This window comes from Oncorhynchus masou, chromosome 9, assembly GCF_036934945.1.
Source record: "Oncorhynchus masou masou isolate Uvic2021 chromosome 9, UVic_Omas_1.1, whole genome shotgun sequence".
NCBI classification, from domain to species: Eukaryota; Metazoa; Chordata; class Actinopteri; order Salmoniformes; family Salmonidae; genus Oncorhynchus; species Oncorhynchus masou.
This window is the reverse complement of record NC_088220.1, coordinates 106,488-128,228: the sequence shown is the minus strand read 5'-3', so window position 1 is coordinate 128,228 and position 21,741 is coordinate 106,488. Positions and strand designations below refer to the sequence as shown.

The 21,741-nt window shown below is 47.5% G+C and overlaps 1 protein-coding gene across 2 annotated transcripts; it reads left to right on the top strand.

The window, feature by feature from the left end:
* Positions 1 to 3,783: 3,783 nt before the first annotated feature.
* On the top strand, positions 3,784 to 21,703 carry LOC135545407 (PRELI domain-containing protein 1, mitochondrial-like). Of its 2 annotated transcripts, none has more exons than XM_064973013.1 (6): positions 3,784 to 3,921; positions 4,436 to 4,577; positions 6,620 to 6,845; positions 7,133 to 7,246; positions 16,074 to 16,152; positions 17,948 to 21,703. In XM_064973013.1, the coding sequence occupies exons 2-6, from the start codon at positions 4,486 to 4,488 to the stop codon at positions 18,070 to 18,072; spliced, it is 636 nt and encodes a 211-aa protein (XP_064829085.1). In that variant the 5' UTR covers positions 3,784 to 3,921; positions 4,436 to 4,485; the 3' UTR covers positions 18,073 to 21,703. The 2 variants fall into 2 exon arrangements, with proteins under 2 accessions (XP_064829085.1, XP_064829084.1); XM_064973012.1 differs by having other exon boundaries at positions 3,786 to 3,921; positions 4,433 to 4,577.
* The last annotated feature ends 38 nt before the right edge of the window (positions 21,704 to 21,741 follow it).

Sequence of the window (21,741 nt, the reverse complement as noted above, 5' to 3'; positions counted from 1 at the left end):
TTGATTTGATTTAAAGGAGTGGTTCTGCAGGTGGTGACCACAGACCACTTCTCAGTTCCTATGCTTCCTGGCTGATGTTTTGGTCACTTTTGAATGCTGGCGGTGCTTTCACTCTAGTGGTAGCATGAGACGGAGTCTACAACCCACACAAGTGGCTCAGGTAGTGCAGCTCATCCAGGATGGAACATCAATGCGAGCTGTGGCAAGAAGGTTTGCTGTGTCTGTCAGTGTAGTGTCCAGAGCATGGAGGCGCTACCAGGAGACAGGCCAGTACATCAGGAGACGTGGAGGAGGCCGTAGGAGGGCAACAACCCAGCAGCAGGACCGATACCTCCGCCTTTGTGCAAGGAGGAGCAGGAGGAGCACTGCCAGAGCCCTGCAAAATGACCTCCAGCAGGCCACAAATGTGCATGTGTCTGCTCAAACGGTCAGAAACAGACTCCATGAGGGTGGTAATGAGGGCCCGATGTCCACAGGTGGGGGTTATGTTTACAGCCCAACACTGTGCAGGGCGTTTGGCATTTGCCAGAGAACACCAAGATTGGCAAATTCGCCACTGGTGCCCTGTGCTCTTCACAGATTAAAGCAGGTTCACACTGAGCACATGTGACAGACGTGACAGTCTGGAGACGCCGTGGAGAACATTCTGCTGCCTGCAACATCCTCCAGCATGACCGGTTTGGCGGTAGGTCAGTCATGGTGTGGGGTGGCTTTTCTTTGGGGGGCCGCACAGCCCTCCATGTGCTCGCCTGAGGTAGCCTGACTGCCATTAGGTACCAAGATGAGATCCTCAGACCCCTTGTGAGACCATATGCTGGTGCGGGTGGCCCTGGGTTCCTCCTAATGCAAGACAATGCTTGACCTCATGTGGCTGGAGTGTTTCAGCTGTTCCTGCAAGAGGAAGGCATTGATGCTATGGACTGGCCCAGGGCCCCTAGAGTTGGGCCCAGGGCCCCTAGAGTTGGGCCCTGGACCGCTACAGTTGGGCCCAGGGCCGCTAGAGTTGGGCCCTGGACCGCTACAGTTGGGCCCAGGGCTGCTAGAGTTGGGCCCAGGGCCCCTAGAGTTGGGCCCTGGACCGCTACAGTTGGGCCCAGGGCCCCTAGAGTTGGGCCCTGGACCGCTACAGTTGGGCCCAGGGCCACTAGAGTTGGGCCCAGGGCCCCTAGAGTTGGGCCCAGGGCCCCTAGAGTTGGGCCCTGGACCGCTACAGTTGGGCCCAGGGCCCCTAGAGTTGGGCCCAGGGCCGCCCTATAACAAGGGTCATATTCCTGCCCTATAACAAGGGTCATATTCCTGCCCTATAACTAGGGTCATATTCCTGCCCTATAACTAGGGTCATATTCCTGCCCTATAACAAGGGTAATATTCCTGCCCTATAACAAGGGTCATATTCCTGCCCTATAACGGGTCATATTCCTGCCCTATAACGGGTCATATTCCTGCCCTATAACTAGGGTCATATTCCTGCCCTATAACTAGGGTCATATTCCTGCCCTATAACTAGGGTCATATTCCTGCCCTATAACAAGGGTAATATTCCTGCCCTATAACAAGGGTCATATTCCTGCCCTATAACGGGTCATATTCCTGCCCTATAACTAGGGTAATATTCCTGCCCTATAACACGGGTCATATTCCTGCCCTATAACTAGGGTCATATTCCTGCCCTATAACAAGGGTAATATTCCTGCCCTATAACAAGGGTCATATTCCTGCCCTATAACAAGGGTCATATTCCTGCCCTATAACGGGTCATATTCCTGCCCTATAATGGGTCATATTCCTGCCCTATAACTAGGGTCATATTCCTGCCCTATAACGGGTCATATTCATGCCCTATAGCAAGGGTCATATTCCTGCCCTATAACAAGGGTCATATTCCTGCCCTATAACAAGGGTCATATTCCTGCCCTATAACTAGGGTCATATTCCTGCCCTATAACTAGGGTCATATTCCTGCCCTATAACGGGTCATATTCCTGCCCTATAACAAGGGTCATATTCCTGCCCTATAACGGGTCATATTCCTGCTCTATAACAAGGGTCATATTCCTGCCCTATAACAAGGGTCATATTCCTGCCCTACAACAAGGGTCATATTCCTGCCCTATAACGGGTCATATTCCTGCCCTACAACAAGGGTCATATTCCTGCCCTATAACGGGTCATATTCCTGCCCTATAACAAGGGTCATATTCCTGCCCTATAACTAGGGTAATATTCCTGCCCTATAACTAGGGTCATATTCCTGCCCTATAACTAGGGTAATATTCCTGCCCTATAACAAGGGTCATATTCCTGCCCTATAACGGGTCATATTCCTGCCCTATAACAAGGGTCATATTCCTGCCCTATAACGGGTCATATTCCTGCCCTATAACAAGGGTCATATTCCTGCCCTATAACGGGTCATATTCCTGCTCTATAACAAGGGTCATATTCCTGCCCTATAACAAGGGTCATATTCCTGCCCTACAACAAGGGTCATATTCCTGCCCTATAACGGGTCATATTCCTGCCCTATAACAAGGGTCATATTCCTGCCCTATAACGGGTCATATTCCTGCCCTATAACAAGGGTCATATTCCTGCCCTATAACGGGTCATATTCCTGCCCTATAACGGGTCATATTCCTGCCCTATAACGGGTCATATTCCTGCTCTATAACAAGGGTCATATTCCTGCCCTATAACTAGGGTAATATTCCTGCCCTATAACAAGGGTCATATTCCTGCCCTATAACGGGTCATATTCCTGCCCTATAACAAGGGTCATATTCCTGCCCTATAACGGGTCATATTCCTGCCCTATAACAAGGGTCATATTCCTGCCCTATAACGGGTCATATTCCTGCTCTATAACGGGTCATATTCCTGCCCTATAACGGGTCATATTCCTGCCCTATAACGGGTCATATTCCTGCCCTATAACGGGTCATATTCCTGCCCTATAACGGGTCATATTCCTGCCCTATAACGGGTCATATTCCTGCCCTATAACGGGTCATATTCCTGCCCTATAACGGGTCATATTCCTGTCCTATAATGGGTCATATTCCTGCCCTATAATGGGTCATATTCCTGCCCTATAGCAAGGGTCATATTCCTGCCCTATAACGGGTCATATTCCTGCCCTATAACGGGTCATATTCCTGCCCTATAACGGGTCATATTCCTGCCCTGTAACAAGGGTCATATTCCTGCCCTATAACGGGTCATATTCCTGCCCTATAACGGGTCATATTCCTGCCCTATAACGGGTCATATTCCTGCCCTATAACGGGTCATATTCCTGTCCTATAATGGGTCATATTCCTGCCCTATAGCAAGGGTCATATTCCTTAAAAACATAAACATAACAGCCAGAGGGATTGGGGTAATACCAATACATTGGGGTAATACCAATACTAAAACGTTTCCTTTCCCAAAATAATATTTTGTTATTTCATTTTTATTACAGTAACATGCAAAACATAAACATAACAGCCAGAGGGATTCCACAAAGAAATTAGAAAAAAATAAACTAATGTCTGTATTTCAATTGATATAATGTGGATTCCTTTCCCAAAATAATTGTACTTATTTTTCCATCCTTTTGGGGACAAAAGTCAATTCATCCTTATTTCCTCCGCCATCAGATTCAAGCTTCTTCTTCGCTTGCACCATCGTCTCTCCCCCGAAACAACGCCGCCTGTTGGAGAAAGACAGATTTTTGGAGTCAGTTATACCTCTCGCGACGCCTCTTCCTTTTTTCTTTTTCTCTCGCGACGCCTCTTCCTTCCTTACCCTCCTCGCACCGGATATGTCGTTGTTGCTGACTTTCCGCCCAAGTCAGTTTGTCATGTAGCTGCAAGCTACATTCTTCTAAAAGTAGTAGAAAATGCACTTATCTCCGCTGTAAATGGTGTTGCCAACGAGGTAATCATCATTATTATTATTATTATTTCTTCTTCTTCATGAAAATCGGTCAAATTATGTAGTTAATTAATTCATGGCGTTGACTCCCACGCAATGCTAAGCTAGCTAGCTAGATCTTTATCTTAGCATTCTAGGAAGACTCGAGGGACTGCGTGCGGACGTGACCATTTCAGTTTTTAGATTTCAGTTTGTATTACCTGTCAAACTGTCACTAACGATGTTCTTAGAAGAAATACGTTGCATATCGAGCGGTATATATGGACATAAATATAGCTATATTATGAACAGGTAAACGTTAGCTGTGACTAGTGCGCACGTTACTGATTTAATTTCACTACATTTGATTGACAGCTGTCATTTAAAACATACCATTCCACTTCCTATGCTTTATCTAGGAGTTTCGTTTATTTTTTAGTGCAGCCTTCTAATTTCACGATTGATTGGGCGAGCGTGCATGCAATTGATAACGTACGAGCTAATTTGAGTTTACTCACGTGTCCTGTTCTTCTAGCAGGTATTTGCCAAAGTGTAAGTTACATATGAAGTCATCATTTTTCGGGAACAATGGTGAAGTACTTTGCCTGCGTGGGTCATCTGAAAAGTTCCTGGGACCAAGTTTGCATCGCTTTCTGGGAGCGATACCCCAACCCCTACAGGTAAGAAAGGTTACCCCCCAACCCCTACAGGTAAGAAAGATTACCCCCCAACCCCTACAGGTAAGAAAGATTACCCCCCCAACCCCTACATGTAAGAAAGATTACCCCCCCAACCCCTACAGGTAAGAAAGATTACCCCCAACCCCTACAGGTAAGAAAGATTGCCCCCAACCCCTACAGGTAAGAAATACTACCCCCAACCCCTACAGGTAAGAAAGATTACCCCCCAACCCCTACAGGTAAGACAGACTACCCCCAACCCCTACAGGTAAGAAAGACTACCCCCCTCCCCAACCCCTACAGGTAAGGAAGATTATCCCCCAACCCCTACAGGTAAGACAGACTACCCCCCAACCCCTACAGGTAAGAAAGACTACCCCCAACCCCTACAGGTAAGAAAGATTACCCCCCCAACCCCTACAGGTAAGAAAGATTATCCCCCAACCCCCTACAGGTAAGAAAGATTACCCCCAACCCCTACAGGTAAGAAAGATTACCCCCCAACCCCTACAGGTAAGAAAGACTACCCCCCTCCCCAACCCCTACAGGTAAGGAAGATTATCCCCCAACCCCTACAGGTAAGACAGACTACCCCCCCCCCCCCCAACCCCTACAGGTAAGACAGACTACCCCCCAACCCCTACAGGTAAGAAAGACTACCCCCAACCCCTACAGGTAAGAAAGACTACCCCCAACCCCTACAGGTAAGACAGACTACCCCCCAACCCCTACAGGTAAGAAAGATTATCCCCCAACCCCCCAACCCCTACAGGTAAGACAGACTACCCCCCCCCCCCCCAACCCCTACAGGTAAGAAAGACTACCCCCAACCCCTACAGGTAAGAAAGACTACCCCCCAACCCCTACAGGTAAGACAGCCTACCCCCCAACCCCTACAGGTAAGAAAGACTACCCCCAACCCCTACAGGTAAGACAGACTACCCCCCAACCCCTACAGGTAAGAAAGACTACCCCCCAACCCCTACAGGTAAGACAGACTACCCCCCCCCCCAACCCCTACAGGTAAGAAAGACTACCCCCAACCCCTACAGGTAAGAAAGACTACCCCCCAACCCCCTACAGGTAAGAAAGATTATCCCCCAACCTCTACAGGTAAGAAAGATTATCCCCCAACCTCTACAGGTAAGAAAGATTACCCCCCCCAACCCCTACAGGTAAGAAAGATTACTCCCCCCCCAACCCCTACAGGTAAGAAAGATCACCCCCCCAACCCCTACAGGTAAGAAAGACTACCCCCCAACCCCTACAGGTAAGAAAGACTACCCCCCAACCCCTACAGGTAAGAAAGATTACCCCCCAACCCCTACAGGTAAGAAAGATTACCCCCCAACCCCTACAGGTAAGAAAGATTACCCCCCAACCCCCTACAGGTAAGAAAGATTATCCCCCAACCTCTACAGGTAAGAAAGATTATCCCCCAACCTCTACAGGTAAGAAAGATTACTCCCCCCCCCAACCCCTACAGGTAAGAAAGATTACCCCCCCCAACCCCTACAGGTAAGAAAGATCACCCCCCCCAACCCCTACAGGTAAGAAAGACTACCCCCCAACCCCTACAGGTAAGAAAGACTACCCCCCAACCCCTACAGGTAAGAAAGATCACCCCCCTACAGGTAAGAAAGATCACCCCCCCCCCCCCCAACCCCTACAGGTAAGAAAGATTACCCCCAACCCCTACAGGTAAGAAAGATTACCCCCCAACCCCCTACAGGTAAGAAAGATTACCCCCCCAACCCCCTACAGGTAAGAAAGATTACCCCCCAACCCCTACAGGTAAGAGAGACGCGTAGGCATTGCAACGTTGTAGCATAGAGACGTATAGACATCGTTGTGACCTATAATCTTGCAGTATCCCTTGAAGCTGGAAAGTCTCTCTGAATCCAACCTAATTCACCCATCTCATCTGCTCTCTCCCCAGCATGTCTCTAACAGTAATACAATATTACAATAAACTCTCATCTCCTCTCTCCCCAAAGTCTCTGATACTGTTTTTACAATTGTCATCTCTTCTCTTCCCACAGTAACCATGTCCTAACGGAGGACATCATCTTCAGGGAAGTAACTCCCGGTAACCGTCTGGTCTCTAGGCGACTGCTGACCAAAACTAACCGCGCCCCTCGCTGGATGGAGAAGTACCTGCCGGTTACCATGGCCAGGCACGCCTACATCATCGAGGATTCCATTGTGGACCCCCAGAACAGAACCATGACAACGCTGACTTGGAACATCAGCCACGCACGCATGATGGTATGTGTGACCGACTGGGGATTGAACGTGGGTCTCATGTTGGTCTGTGACTGTGTTAGCCCGCTGAGCTAAAGCCTAGGCATTCGCTCAGGGAGCCAACACAAATCTTCATCTTTCAATCTGAATCTATTTGAATTTGATCCGTATTTCTCTGGTGGGAAGTCACTATGAAGACCAGCTCGTGATACTACTCCACATCTCCTACTCCAGTTGTTAAATCACATTATAAGACTCCATGGGCTGTATATGCTATCATAATAAGGTCTATGTTTTGATTCCCCTGTCAGTCCGTGGAGGAGCGTTGTGAGTACAGAATTAACCCTGACAACACCAGCTGGACGGAGATTAACAGAGAGGCCTGGATCTCGTCTAACCTCTACGGGCTCTCCAGAGCTATACAGGTGTGTGTGTGTGTTATCCAGGCCAGTGGAAACCATATCCACACCCTTCCAGTGGTACTGGAATGGTGGGGTCCCTAGAAAGCCCTGACTTGACAATCTTTCTACCACCATCTATCTAGCCATCTATAGTATGGAGCCGTCTATAGTGTGGAGCCGTCTATAGTGTCTAGCCGTCTATAGTGTGGAGCCGTCTATAGTGTGGAGCCGTCTATAGTGTGGAGCCGTCTATAGTGTCTAGCCGTCTATAGTGTCTAGCCGTCTATAGTGTGGAGCCGTCTATAGTGTGGAGCCGTCTATAGTGTCTATAGTGTCTATAGTGTCTAGCCGTCTATAGTGTCTAGCCGTCTATAGTGTGGAGCCGTCTATAGTGTGGAGCCGTCTATAGTGTGGAGCCGTCTATAGTGTGGAGCCGTCTATAGTGTGGAGCCGTCTATAGTGTCTAGCCGTCTATAGTGTCTAGCCGTCTATAGTGTGGAGCCGTCTATAGTGTCTAGCCGTCTATAGTGTGGAGCCGTCTATAGTGTCTAGCCGTCTATAGTGTGGAGCCGTCTATAGTGTCTAGCCGTCTATAGTGTGGAGCCGTCTATAGTGTGGAGCCGTCTATAGTGTGGAGCCGTCTATAGTGTGGAGCCGTCTATAGTGTGGAGCCGTCTATAGTGTGGAGCCGTCTATAGTGTGGAGCCGTCTATAGTGTCTAGCCGTCTATAGTGTGGAGCCGTCTATAGTGTGGAGCCGTCTATAGTGTGGAGCCGTCTATAGTGTCTAGGTGTCTATAGTGTCTAGGTGTCTATAGTGTCTAGCCGTCTATAGTGTGGAGCCGTCTATAGTGTCTAGCCGTCTATAGTGTGGAGCCGTCTATAGTGTCTAGCCGTCTATAGTGTGGAGCCGTCTATAGTGTGGAGCCGTCTATAGTGTCTAGCCGTCTATAGTGTGGAGCCGTCTATAGTGCGGAGCCGTCTATAGTGTGGAGCCGTCTATAGTGTCTAGCCGTCTATAGTGTGGAGCCGTCTATAGTGTGGAGCCGTCTATAGTGTCTAGCCGTCTATAGTGTCTAGCCGTCTATAGTGTCTAGGTGTCTATAGTGTCTAGCCGTCTATAGTGTGGAGCCGTCTATAGTGTGGAGCCGTCTATAGTGTCTAGCCGTCTATAGTGTGGAGCCGTCTATAGTGTCTAGCCGTCTATAGTGTGGAGCCGTCTATAGTGTCTAGCCGTCTATAGTGTGGAGCCGTCTATAGTGTGGAGCCGTCTATAGTGTGGAGCCGTCTATAGTGTCTAGCCGTCTATAGTGTGGAGCCGTCTATAGTGTGGAGCCGTCTATAGTGTCTAGCCGTCTATAGTGTCTAGCCGTCTATAGTGTCTAGCCGTCTATAGTGTCTAGCCGTCTATAGTGTCTAGCCGTCTATAGTGCGGAGCCGTCTATAGTGTCTAGCCGTCTATAGTGTGGAGCCGTCTATAGTGTGGAGCCGTCTATAGTGTGGAGCCGTCTATAGTGTGGAGCCGTCTATAGTGTGGAGCCGTCTATAGTGTGGAGCCGTCTATAGTGTGGAGCCGTCTATAGTGTCTAGCCGTCTATAGTGTGGAGCCGTCTATAGTGTGGAGCCGTCTATAGTGTGGAGCCGTCTATAGTGTGGAGCCGTCTATAGTGTGGAGCCGTCTATAGTGTGGAGCCGTCTATAGTGTGGAGCCGTCTATAGTGTGGAGCCGTCTATAGTGTGGAGCCGTCTATAGTGTGGAGCCGTCTATAGTGTCGAGCCGTCTATAGTGTCGAGCCGTCTATAGTGTCGAGCCGTCTATAGTGTCGAGCCGTCTATAGTGTCGAGCCGTCTATAGTGTGGAGCCGTCTATAGTGTCTAGCCGTCTATAGTGCGGAGCCGTCTATAGTGTCTAGCCGTCTATAGTGTGGAGCCGTCTATAGTGTCTAGCCGTCTATAGTGTGGAGCCGTCTATAGTGTCTAGCCGTCTATAGTGTCTAGCCGTCTATAGTGTCTAGCCGTCTATAGTGTGGAGCCGTCTATAGTGTGGAGCCGTCTATAGTGTGGAGCCGTCTATAGTGTCTAGCCGTCTATAGTGTCTAGCCGTCTATAGTGTCTAGCCGTCTATAGTGTCTAGCCGTCTATAGTGTCTAGCCGTCTATAGTGTCTAGCCGTCTATAGTGTGGAGCCGTCTATAGTGTCTAGCCGTCTATAGTGTCTAGCCGTCTATAGTGTCTAGCCGTCTATAGTGTCTAGCCGTCTATAGTGTGAAGCCGTCTATAGTGTCTAGCCGTCTATAGTGTGGAGCCATCTATAGTGTGGAGCCGTCTATAGTGTCTGGCAGTCTATAGTGTCTGGCAGTCTATAGTGTCTGGCCGTCTATAGTGTGGAGCCGTCTATAGTGTCTAGCCGTCTATAGTGTCTAGCCGTCTATAGTGTCTAGCCGTCTATAGTGTGGAGCCGTCTATAGTATGGAGCCGTCTATAGTGTGGAGCCGTCTATAGTGTGGAGCCGTCTATAGTGTCTAGCCGTCTATAGTGTCTAGCCGTCTATAGTGTGGAGCCGTCTATAGTGTCTAGCCGTCTATAGTGTGGAGCCGTCTATAGTGTCTAGCCGTCTATAGTGTGGAGCCGTCTATAGTGTCTGGCAGTCTATAGTGTCTGGCAGTCTATAGTGTCTGGCCGTCTATAGTGTGGAGCCGTCTATAGTGTCTAGCCGTCTATAGTGTCTAGCCGTCTATAGTGTGGAGCCGTCTATAGTCTGGAGCCGTCTATAGTGTGGAGCCGTCTATAGTGTGGAGCCGTCTATAGTGTCTAGCCGTCTATAGTGTCTAGCCGTCTATAGTGTGGAGCCGTCTATAGTGTCTAGCCGTCTATAGTGTGGAGCCGTCTATAGTGTCTAGCCGTCTATAGTGTGGAGCCGTCTATAGTGTGGAGCCGTCTATAGTGTGGAGCCGTCTATAGTGTCTAGCCGTCTATAGTGTGGAGCCGTCTATAGTGTGGAGCCGTCTATAGTGTCTAGCCGTCTATAGTGTCTAGCCGTCTATAGTGTCTAGCCGTCTATAGTGTCTAGCCGTCTATAGTGTCTAGCCGTCTATAGTGCGGAGCCGTCTATAGTGTCTAGCCGTCTATAGTGTGAAGCCGTCTATAGTGTCTAGCCGTCTATAGTGTGGAGCCGTCTATAGTGTGGAGCCGTCTATAGTGTGGAGCCGTCTATAGTGTGGAGCCGTCTATAGTGTGGAGCCGTCTATAGTGTGGAGCCGTCTATAGTGTGGAGCCGTCTATAGTGTGGAGCCGTCTATAGTGTGGAGCCGTCTATAGTGTGGAGCCGTCTATAGTGTGGAGCCGTCTATAGTGTGGAGCCGTCTATAGTGTGGAGCCGTCTATAGTGTGGAGCCGTCTATAGTGTGGAGCCGTCTATAGTGTGGAGCCGTCTATAGTGTGGAGCCGTCTATAGTGTCGAGCCGTCTATAGTGTCGAGCCGTCTATAGTGTCGAGCCGTCTATAGTGTCGAGCCGTCTATAGTGCGGAGCCGTCTATAGTGTCTAGCCGTCTATAGTGCGGAGCCGTCTATAGTGTCTAGCCGTCTATAGTGCGGAGCCGTCTATAGTGTCTAGCCGTCTATAGTGTGGAGCCGTCTATAGTGTGGAGCCGTCTATAGTGTGGAGCCGTCTATAGTGTGGAGCCGTCTATAGTGTCTAGCCGTCTATAGTGTGGAGCCGTCTATAGTGTCTAGCCGTCTATAGTGTGGAGCCGTCTATAGTGTCTAGCCGTCTATAGTGTGGAGCCGTCTATAGTGTGGAGCCGTCTATAGTGTGGAGCCGTCTATAGTGTCTAGCCGTCTACAGTGTCTAGCCGTCTATAGTGTCTAGCCGTCTATAGTGTGGAGCCGTCTATAGTGTCTAGCCGTCTATAGTGTCTAGCCGTCTATAGTGTCTAGCCGTCTATAGTGTCTAGCCGTCTATAGTGTCTAGCCGTCTATAGTGTCTAGCCGTCTATAGTGTGGAGCCGTCTATAGTGTGAAGCCGTCTATAGTGTCTAGCCGTCTATAGTGCGGAGCCGTCTATAGTGTCTAGCCGTCTATAGTGTGGAGCCGTCTATAGTGTGGAGCCGTCTATAGTGTCTAGCCGTCTATAGTGCGGAGCCGTCTATAGTGTCTAGCCGTCTATAGTGTCTAGCCGTCTATAGTGCGGAGCCGTCTATAGTGTGGAGCCGTCTATAGTGTGGAGCCGTCTATAGTGTGGAGCCGTCTATAGTGCGTCTATAGTGTGGAGCCGTCTATAGTGTCTAGCCGTCTATAGTGTGGAGCCGTCTATAGTGTGTCTGGAGCCGTCTATAGTGTGTCTATAGTGTGGAGCCGTCTATAGTGTGTCTATAGGAGCCGTCTATAGTAGCCGGTGCGGAGCCGTCTATAGTGCGGAGGAGCCGTCTATAGTGTCTAGCCGTCTATAGTGTCTAGCCGTCTATAGTTTGGAGCCGTCTATAGTGTCTAGCCGTCTATAGTGTGGAGCCGTCTATAGTGTGGAGCCGTCTATAGTGTGGAGCCGTCTATAGTGTGGAGCCGTCTATAGTGTGGAGCCGTCTATAGTGTGGAGCCGTCTATAGTGTGGAGCCGTCTATAGTGTCTAGCCGTCTATAGTGTCTAGCCGTCTATAGTTTGGAGCCGTCTGATGATTGATGGGGAGTGATGGTCTTGTTGTGATGGGGGAGTGATGGTATGACTGATGGGGAGTGATGGTATGACTGATGGGGAGTGATGGTATGACTGATGGGGAGTGATGGTATGACTGATGGGGAGTGATCTTGTTGTGATGGTATGACTGATGGGGAGTGATGGTCTTGTTGTGATGGCATGACTGATGGGGAGTGATGGTCTTGTTGTGATGGCATGACTGATGGGGAGTGATGGCATGACTGATGGGGAGTGATGGCATGACTGATGGGGAGTGATGGTCTTGTTGTGATGGTATGACTGATGGGGAGTGATGGTATGACTGATGGGGAGTGATGGTCTTGTTGTGATGTTATTACTGATGGGGAGTGATGGTATGACTGATGGGGAGTGATGGTCTTGTTGTGATGGTATGACTGATGGGGGAGTGATTTTCTTGTTGTGATGGTGTGACTGATGGGGAGTGATGGTCTTGTTGTGATGGTATGACTGATGGGGAGTGATGGTCTTGTTGTGATGGTATGACTGATGGGGAGTGATGGTCTTGTTGTGATGGTATGACTGATGGGGAGTGATGGTCTTGTTGTGATGGTATGACTGATGGGGAGTGATGGTCTTGTTGTGATGGTATGACTGATGGGGGAGTGATGGTATGACTGACGGGGGAGTGATGGTATGACTGATGGGGAGTGATGGTATGACTGATGGGGAGTGATCTTGTTGTGATGGTATGACTGATGGGGAGTGATGGTCTTGTTGTGATGTTATTACTGATGGGGAGTGATGGTATGACTGATGGGGAGTGATGGTCTTGTTGTGATGGTATGACTGATGGGGGAGTGATTTTCTTGTTGTGATGGTGTGACTGATGGGGAGTGATGGTCTTGTTGTGATGGTATGACTGATGGGGAGTGATGGTCTTGTTGTGATGGTATGACTGATGGGGAGTGATGGTTTTGTTGTGATGGTATGACTGATGTGGAGTGATGGTCTTGTTGTGATGGCATGACTGATGGGGAGTGATGGTCTTGTTGTGATGGCATGACTGATGGGGAGTGATGGCATGACTGATGGGGAGTGATGGCATGACTGATGGGGAGTGATGGTCTTGTTGTGATGGTATGACTGATGGGGGAGTGATGGTCTTGTTGTGATGGTATGACTGATGGGGAGTGATGGTCTTGTTGTGATGGTATGACTGATGGGGGAGTGATTTTCTTGTTGTGATGGTGTGACTGATGGGGAGTGATTTTCTTGTTGTGATGGTGTGACTGATGGGGAGTGATGGTCTTGTTGTGATGGTATGACTGATGGGGAGTGATGGTCTTGTTGTGATGGTATGACTGATGGGGGAGTGATTTTCTTGTTGTGATGGTGTGACTGATGGGGAGTGATGGTCTTGTTGTGATGGTATGACTGATGGGGAGTGATGGTTTTGTTGTGATGGTATGACTGATGTGGAGTGATGGTCTTGTTGTGATGGCATGACTGATGGGGAGTGATGGTCTTGTTGTGATGGTATGACTGATGGGGAGTGATGGCATGACTGATGGGGAGTGATGGCATGACTGATGGGGAGTGATGGTATGACTGATGGGGAGTGATGGTCTTGTTGTGATGGTATGACTGATGGGGAGTGATGGTCTTGTTGTGATGGTATGACTGATGGGGAGTGATGGTCTTGTTGTGATGGTATGACTGATGGGGAGTGATGGTCTTGTTGTGATGGTATGACTGATGGGGGAGTGATGGTATGACTGATGGGGAGTGATGGTCTTGTTGTGATGGTATGACTGATGGGGAGTGATGGCATGACTGATGGGGAGTGATGGTATGACTGATGGGGAGTGATGGTATGACTGATGGGGAGTGATGGCATGACTGATGGGGAGTGATGGTATGACTGATGGGGAGTGATGGTATGACTGATGGGGAGTGATGGTATGACTGATGGGGAGTGATGGTATGACTGATGGGGAGTGATGGTATGACTGATGGGGAGTGATGGTATGACTGATGGGGAGTGATGGTATGACTGATGGGGAGTGATGGTCTTGTTGTGATGGTATGACTGATGGGGAGTGATGGTCTTGTTGTGATGGTATGACTGATGGGGAGTGATGGTCTTGTTGTGATGGTATGACTGATGGGGAGTGATGGTCTTGTTTTGATGGTATGACTGATGGGGAGTGATGGTATGACTGATGGGGAGTGATGGTCTTGTTTTGATGGTATGACTGATGGGGAGTGATGGTATGACTGATGGGGAGTGATGGTCTTGTTGTGATGGGGAGTGATGGTCTTGTTGTGATGGCATGACTGATGGGGAGTGATGGCATGACTGATGGGGAGTGATGGCATGACTGATGGGGAGTGATGGTATGACTGATGGGGAGTGATGGTCTTGTTGTGATGGTATGACTGATGGGGAGTGATGGTCTTGTTGTGATGGTATGACTGATGGGGAGTGATGGTCTTGTTGTGATGGTATGACTGATGGGGAGTGATGGTCTTGTTGTGATGGTATGACTGATGGGGGAGTGATGGTATGACTGATGGGGAGTGATGGTCTTGTTGTGATGGTATGACTGATGGGGAGTGATGGCATGACTGATGGGGAGTGATGGTCTTGTTGTGATGGTATGACTGAAGGGGGAGTGATTGTCTTGTTGTGATGGTATGACTGATGGGGGAGTAATGGTATGACTGATGGGGGAGTAATGGTCTTGTTGTGATGGTATGACTGATGGGGAGTGATGGTATGACTGATGGGGAGTGATGGTATGACTGATGGGGAGTGATGGTATGACTGATGGGGAGTGATGGTCTTGTTGTGATGGTATGACTGATGGGGAGTGATGGTATGACTGATGGGGAGTGATGGTCTTGTTGTGATGGTATGACTGATGGGGAGTGATGGTATGACTGATGGGGAGTGATGGCATGACTGATGGGGAGTGATGGTATGACTGATGGGGAGTGATGGTATGACTGATGGGGAGTGATGGTATGACTGATGGGGGAGTGATGGTATGACTGATGGGGAGTGATGGTATGACTGATGGGGAGTGATGGTATGACTGATGGGGAGTGGTGGTCTTGTTGTGATGGGGAGTGATTGTCTTGTTGTGATGGTATGACTGAAGGGGGAGTGATTGTCTTGTTGTGATGGTATGACTGATGGGGGAGTAATGGTATGACTGATGGGGGAGTAATGGTCTTGTTGTGATGGTATGACTGATGGGGAGTGATGGTATGACTGATGGGGAGTGATGGTATGACTGATGGGGAGTGATGGTCTTGTTGTGATGGTATGACTGATGGGGAGTGATGGTCTTGTTGTGATGGTATGACTGATGGGGAGTGATGGTCTTGTTGTGATGGTATGACTGATGGGGAGTGATGGTCTTGTTGTGATGGTATGACTGATGGGGAGTGATGGTATGACTGATGGGGAGTGATGGTCTTGTTGTGATGGTATGACTGATGGGGAGTGATGGCATGACTGATGGGGAGTGATGGTATGACTGATGGGGAGTGATGGTCTTGTTGTGATGGTATGACTGATGGGGGAGTGATGGTATGACTGATGGGGAGTGATGGTATGACTGATGGGGAGTGATGGTCTTGTTGTGATGGTATGACTGATGGGGAGTGATGGTATGACTGATGGGGAGTGATGGTATGACTGATGGGGAGTGATGGTATGACTGATGGGGAGTGATGGTCTTGTTGTGATGGTATGACTGATGGGGAGTGATGGTATGACTGATGGGGAGTGATGGTCTTGTTGTGATGGTATGACTGATGGGGAGTGATGGTATGACTGATGGGGAGTGATGGTATGACTGATGGGGAGTGATGGTATGACTGATGGGGAGTGATGGTCTTGTTGTGATGGTATGACTGATGGGGAGTGATGGTCTTGTTGTGATGGTATGACTGATGGGGAGTGATGGTATGACTGATGGGGAGTGATGGTATGACTGATGGGGAGTGATGGTATGACTGATGGGGAGTGATGGTCTTGTTGTGATGGTATGACTGATGGGGAGTGATGGTATGACTGATGGGGAGTGATGGTCTTGTTGTGATGGTATGACTGTGTTAGTGAGGAAGCTTCTTCTCTCTAAACAGATTCCTGTTAGTGATAACTTTAATTAATCTCTGGCCTCATTTTACAGGAATTTGGCCTTGCCCGGTTCAAGACCAGTGTTACAAAGACCATGAAAGGGTTTGAATACGTCCTGGCCAAAATGCAAGGTAAGATGGAGGCCAGTCGTTTTATTACGCTGTAAAATAAGGTGGTGCAATCAGTTCAGTTCCTTATTATTAGCGGTACTGTGTTGGGGTGGAAACGGGACTGTGTTGGGGTGGAAACGGGACTGTGTTGGGGTGGAAACGGGACTGTGTTGGGGTGGAAACGGGACTGTGTTGGGGTGGAAACGGGACTGTGTTGGGGTGGAAACGGTTGAATCAGATGTATGAACTGCTGTAGGTGAGGGACAGGCTATTACTACTCTAGTTTACAGTTCAATGTGCTATTAAAGGGACGGGCTATTACTACTCTAGTTTTACAGTTCAATGTGCTGTTAAAGGGACGGGCTTTTACTACTCTAGTTTACAGTTCAATGTGCTATTAAAGGGACGGGCTATTACTACTCTAGTTTACAGTTCAATGTGCTATTAAAGGGACGGACTATTACTACTCTAGTTTACAGTTCAATGTGCTATTAAAGGGACGGGCTATTGCTACTCTAGTTTACAGTTCAATGTGCTATTAAAGGGACGGGCTATTGCTACTCTAGTTTTACAGTTCAATGTGCTATTAAAGGGACGGGCTATTACTACTCTAGTTTACAGTTCAATGTGCTATTAAAGGGACGGGCTATTACTACTCTAGTTTTACAGTTCAATGTGCTATTAAAGGGACGGGCTATTACTACTCTAGTTTTACAGTTCAATGTGCTGTTAAAGGGACGGGCTATTACTACTCTAGTTTTACAGTTCAATGTGTTATTAAAGGGACGGGCTATTACTACTCTAGTTTACAGTTCAATGTGCTATTAAAGGGACGGGCTATTGCTACTCTAGTTTACAGTTCAATGTGCTATTAAAGGGACGGGCTATTACTACTCTAGTTTTACAGTTCAATGTGCTATTAAAGGGACGGGCTATTACTACTCTAGTTTTACAGTTCAATGTGCTATTAAAGGGACGGGCTATTACTACTCTAGTTTACAGTTCAATGTGCTATTAAAGGGACGGGCTATTACTACTCTAGTTTTACAGTTCAATGTGCTATTAAAGGGACGGGCTATTACTACTCTAGTTTACAGTTCAATGTGCTATTAAAGGGACGGGCTATTACTACTCTAGTTTTACAGTTCAATGTGCTATTAAAGGGACGGGCTATTACAACTCTAGTTTTACAGTTCAATGTGCTGTTAAAGGGACGGGCTATTACTACTCTAGTTTTACAGTTCAATGTGCTGTTAAAGGGACGGGCTATTACTACTCTAGTTTTACAGTTCAATGTGCTATTAAAGGGACGGACTATTCGCTAGAATCTTTCATAGCAACAAGACATGCTGGAGTCTCGTCTTCTCATCAATTACAATAATATTAAACTAACGACTACATTTCATTCTTACCCTATGAGGTTCAAACGTCTGCTGCTTTTCTGGTCTAAACCAGGCCCTGATTACAGGGGAACAATGGCTGGTGTCCCAGGTCTAAACCAGGCCCTGATTACAGGGGAACAATGGCTGGTGTCCCAGGTCTAAACCAGGCCCTGATTACAGGGGAACAATGGCTGGTGTCCCAGGTCTAAACCAGGCCCTGATTACAGGGGAACAATGGCTGGTATCCCAGGTCTAAACCAGGCCCTGATTACAGTGGAACAATGGCTGGTGTCCCAGGTCTAAACCAGGCCCTGATTACAGGGGAACAATGGCTGGTGTCCCAGGCCTAAACCAGGCCCTGAAACCAGTCCCTTCTCTAACCACCACGTTTACTCTCTCTCTCCTCTAACCACCACGTTTCCTCTCCCCTCCAGGTGATACCCCCTCCAGGACCCTGGCTGAGCATGCTGCAGAGAGGGCCAGGGAGACGGCTCTGGTAGCTAAAGAGAAAGCCAAAGGCCTGGCCTCACAGGCTCACAAGAAACAACAGTATGTCTGAGCTGCCAGTGTAGGGTGAAGCTTCCCCTAGATGCTGATATGTGTTTAGGATTGGCGCAGGGGAAGCTGATCCTAGAAACTCAAACCCAGAATGCGAGGTGCCAGTGGGAGGAAGTAGACATTGGCCCGTCAGTCCTGCCTTGATTCAAAGACTTTATCTGGGATGGATTGAGCCTGCCTGGCTGGCACTATTTGAACCCAGGTCTGGTTGTCCCTCACCAGGTTGTCCCTACTCAGATCTGGGATCAGATCTTATTGAGGTAGGGGAATCTGATCCTAGATCTGTGGTTATGTATGCAAAATCCGTTAACTAAAATTACCAGGTTTTCCATAAATTTAAAGATTACCCGAAGGAAATCCAGAATCCTCCAACCAGGAGGAAAACCTGGTAGTTTTGTGAATGTTTCTGTAATTTTTGACAGTGATCTAGGGGAAGAACCATTAGTTAAAGACAATTTTATGCTGAATCTGATCAAATGGTGGAGACCATATGGAGGGTGCGACGAGGCTCCGGAGGCGTGCAGAGGCCGACTCAAGCTCCATACCGCATCGCCGTGCACCTCTCAAATGTTGTAACAATGTGGAGGGCTCCGCATTGACATGATTGGTTGACTGTAGGTGAGGCCGGGAGGTCCTGAATAAACAAACTCACTCTCTCACTCTGCTGCTGCAGACATCGGATTGACCATGCGGCACCTTTTTTAGACTTGTGTCTTCTAACACAAGTGTCTGGGCTGCGTCTCAATAGTCCTCACTAGCTTCCTTTCCTTGTCTCCTTTCCTTCAGTACAGTACCCAAACAGGGAGGTGAAGTTTCCATTCTACTCCCTCCGCCTGTCGTGGTCTTATCAGTTGGTGTGTACATGCTTATCTCAATGAGACAAACCTGCAGAAATGAAGGTTAGGTTATCAGTAGCGGAAAGAGATGAGAAATGGAGGAGGCTGAACGCTATAGATGTGGTTACTGTACCTGCAGAGAACGTACACTGAGTAACTGGGTTGATCTTGTTGGAGGCATGTGGCAGCATTGGGGACCGGACAACACCAGTCCCACCCAGCAGGTGATCTACTGGGGACCGGACAACACCAGTCCCACCCAGCAGGTGATCTACTGGGCACGGCTGACCTTGGTGTTGGTCGGTCTTGGCCTTTTATTGGTGGCTAGCTAGTACAAGAGACTGGTTCATGTCTCCAGAAATGACTGTGTGGCTCGAGTTGTTTTTCGTGACCTACTGAATACTGTCATATTCAGTATTGGGTCAGTTTTTAGCATTTTCCCAATAATGGCTAAGGTTAGGATTGGTTAGAGGGGAAGCTGGTCCTAGATCTGTAGGCCTACCCACCATTTCACTCAGTCATTGGCTGAGTCCCAAATGGCACCCTATTCCCTATATAGTGTACTACTTTAGACCAGAGACTTATGGAACCCTATTCCCTACATAGTGCACTAGTTTAGATCAGGGCTCTATAGAACCCTATTCCCTATATAGTGCACTACTTTAGACCAGGGCTCTATAGAACCCTATTCCCTATATAGTGTACTACTTTAGACCAGGGCTCTATAGAACCCTATTCCCTATATAGTGTACTACTTTAGACCAGGGCTCTATAGAACCCTATTCCCTATATAGTGTACTACTTTAGACCAGGGCTCTATAGAACCCTATTCCCTATATAGTGTACTACTTTAGACCAGGGCTCTATAGAACCCTATTCCCTATATAGTGTACTACTTTAGACCAGGGCTCTATAGAACCCTATTCCCTATGTAGTGTACTACTTTAGACCAGGGCTCTATAGAACCCTATTCCCTATATAGTGTACTACTTTAGACCAGGGCTCTATAGAACCCTATTCCCTATATAGTGCACTACTTTAGACCAGGGCTCTATAGAACCCTATTCCCTATATAGTGCACTACTTTAGATCAGGGCTCTATAGAACCCTATTCCGTATATAGTGTACTACTTTAGACCAGGGCTCTATAGAACCCTATTCCCTATATAGTGTACTACTTTAGACCAGGGCTCTATAGAACCCTATTCCCTATATAGTGTACTACTTTAGACCAGGGCTCTATAGAACCCTATTCCCTATATAGTGCACTACTTTAGACCAGGGCTCTATAGAACCCTATTCCCTATATAGTGTACTACTTTAGGTCAGGGCCCTATAGAACCCTATTCCCTATATAGTGTACTACTTTAGACCAGGGCTCTATAGAACCCTATTCCCTATATAGTGTACTACTTTAGACCAGGGCTCTATAGAACCCTATTCCCTATATAGTGTACTACTTTAGACCAGGGCTCTATAGAACCCTATTCCCTATATAGTGCACTACTTTAGACCAGACTTATGGACTCCTTTAACCCGTCGTGCACTTGTCTATTCCATTACCGGAAGCATTTCTCCTGTCGTAGTTCCTTGACCTTCATATAGTTGTGTTTCTCTCACTGTAGATGAGACTGGCTCCGTATCTTCAGTTACTTAAGATTTAGGCGTACGATGTGTAAATATTTAATCTTTTTCAAAATCATCTTTTGTTTTCTGTTTAACTAGACTACTCACACAAAAAAGCCAATCTCAAAGTAATCTCCCTGAATCTTGATTCTTCGCTACAGGTTAATTGATTTCAGTTATGGCGCTACATATATATATTTTTTAATTCAGAATGAAAATTAATTGCTTCAAATTGAAGGTGTTCATAGTGTGATGAGGGGGAGACGTTATTTTGCAGTCGTTACTTGGAAGTGATCATCCTTGGCTAGAGGGAGAGCTGCTACTTGGCTTTCTCTTGACATTGTGAAAAGACAGGATTGCTGTGGATATCGATGTCTGTCTATGCTTGAAGTAATTAGCTTCAGAAAATGAGCCAAATTTACACACACAAAAAATGGTATAATTACACTCAAAGACATGCTCCGGAACTTTGACAACTGTTTTTTTTTTGTTAAATGGGCTGGATGTGTCAATGTGTAGTTAGTTTAAGCAATAAGGCACGAGGGGGTGTGGTATATGGCACGTCGCAACGCGGAGTGCCTGGACACAGCCCTTAGCCGTGGTATATTGGCCATATACCATGAACCTCCCTGAGATGCCTTATTGCTATTATGAACTGGTTACCGATGTAATTAGAGAAGTAAAAATGTATGTTTTCTCATACCTGTGGTATATAGTCTGATATACCATGGCTGTCAGCCAATCAGCATTCAAGGCCTCTGACCATCCCGTTTATAAACATGAGATAATCTATGAGCAGAATTACTATTTTTACCTCAATTAAAAATCCCTCGTTTGAAAGACTGTTTTTCTAACCCTTTCCCCTACATGGGCCAGCCCCCAAGCAATTAGTCCCGAGCTTCTCCATTTGATTGACAGCTAGTAAGGTTGCACACACAGCAGAGCAATGACATGGTACACATCTATGATGTAGTACACCATTTTCGGGTACCACTTTTGGCTCATGAGCGCTTACTTTCATAACTACTGGCTATAAGAGTACACAAGTACCTGGGAATCTTTTTTTTTTTTTTTTAAAGCAAATTAATGTTGACAAATTATGAATGTGTAATGTTTGAGCAACAGTATGGACTTATTGATGAATACTAATAAATATTTTCTGTGTCTGGATCATTTTTTTCGTTGTCTTCCTCAAATATTCTCATACT

Bases quoted from the DNA above. Each gene is read 5' to 3' on its own strand.
- LOC135545407 (XM_064973013.1), top strand. From the start codon at position 4,486: ATGGTGAAGTACTTTGCCTGCGTGGGTCATCTGAAAAGTTCCTGGGAC. The intron at 7,247-16,073 runs GTGTGTGTGTGT...CTCATTTTACAG, and splicing joins GGCTCTCCAGAGCTATACAG to GAATTTGGCCTTGCCCGGTT. The intron at 16,153-17,947 runs GTAAGATGGAGG...TCTCCCCTCCAG, and splicing joins CGTCCTGGCCAAAATGCAAG to GTGATACCCCCTCCAGGACC.